The sequence below is a fragment of the Orycteropus afer genome, unplaced genomic scaffold (assembly GCF_000298275.1).
Source record: "Orycteropus afer afer isolate SDZICR_OR568_19922 unplaced genomic scaffold, OryAfe1.0 scaffold00028, whole genome shotgun sequence".
Taxonomy (NCBI): domain Eukaryota; kingdom Metazoa; phylum Chordata; class Mammalia; order Tubulidentata; family Orycteropodidae; genus Orycteropus; species Orycteropus afer.
In genome coordinates, this window is record NW_006921615.1 from 19,478,357 (window position 1) to 19,479,725 (window position 1,369).

Below are 1,369 nucleotides of genomic sequence, written 5' to 3' on the forward strand. Positions count from 1 at the left end.
CTGGGCATAGAATTGATAAGCACTTCATCTACTGAGAAGGAGAAATGATTTTGGTTCAATATTTTGCTATTCACATTCTTTTCTTTGTTATGGATAAAAGATCTTGCTTTAGCACACACATGGATAAATTCACAGAGGGCAGAGAAAGGTAGTTGTTTGTGCTTTGTTCATAGTGAAACTCTAAGGCACTTCTCCCACTCCAGAAGAAAAATGCAAGTATATTTCAAATACCATTCTGTTCGCTGGAGTTAACAATGGTAAATCAATCCTTTTTTTTGGAAAAAAAAATTTGCCAGGAGGGTGGGATTTATGGGGACTTGTCGTATACTACCATTACTATTCTTTCTGGCTTCATTTGGCTGAGTTCTCACATACTGTTTACCTTACTCAGGCAGAACAGTGCAGTGGACTTCAAGGATTTCTGATTTTCCGAAGCTTTGGAGGAGGCACTGGATCAGGCTTTACATCTCTCTTAATGGAACGACTCTCAATAGAATACAGCAGGAAGACTAAGTTGGAGTTCTCTGTCTACCCAGCCCCCAGGATCTCCACTGCTGTAGTGGAGCTATACAATTCCATCCTCACCACCCATTCTACTATAGAATACTCAGACTGTGTCTTCATGGTGGACAATGAGGCCATGTATGACATATGCCATTGTAAGCTTGATGTTGAACGCCCTTCTTACACCAACATTAATAGGCTGATAGGTCAGGTGGTGTCTTCCATTACTGCTTCCCTCCGGTTTAAAGCGTCCTTGAATGTGGACCTAATTGAATTTCAGACCAATCTAGTACCTTATCCAAGAATACATTTCCCCATGACAACCTATGCTCCCCTCATCTCCACTTACAAAGCTTATTATGAGCAGTTCTCCATGCCAGATATTACTTCTGCTTGCTTTCAGTTCTCCAACCAGCTGGTCAAGTGTGCCACTCAGCTAGGGAAGTACATGGCCTGCTGCATACTGTACAGACGGGATGTGGCCCCTAAGGATGTGAATGCTGCAATTGCAGCCATGAAGCCAAGGAATTCTGTCCAGTTTGTAGATTGGTGTCCAACTGGTTTCAAGGTTGGCATCAACAATTAGCGACCCACTGTGGTGCCAGGAGGGGACCTGGCCAAAGTCCAGCAGGCTGTCTGTATGCTGAGCAACACTATGGCAATTGCAGAGGCTTGGGCCCGCCTGGACCACAAGTTTGACCTCATGTATGCCAAGCAGGCATTTCTGCACTGGTACTTTAGAGAAGGCATGGAAGAAGGGGAGTTCATAGAGGCCAGGGAAGATTTGGCAGCCCTGGAAAAGGATTATGAGGAAGTGGGGCAAAGTTTTTGATGCAAGCATGACTGATGGAAATAAATGCTAGGC

At 44.3% G+C, this 1,369-nt stretch overlaps 1 protein-coding gene across 1 annotated transcript in view; it reads left to right on the top strand.

Moving 5' to 3' along the window:
- Positions 1–1,336, top strand: part of TUBAL3 (tubulin alpha like 3) — a 25,790-nt gene extending 24,454 nt beyond the window's left edge. Inside the window, 1 exon segment of the mRNA XM_007935463.2 lies at positions 396–1,336. Within this exon segment, the coding sequence (XP_007933654.1) occupies positions 396–1,336 (941 nt within the window).
- The last annotated feature ends 33 nt before the right edge of the window (positions 1,337–1,369 follow it).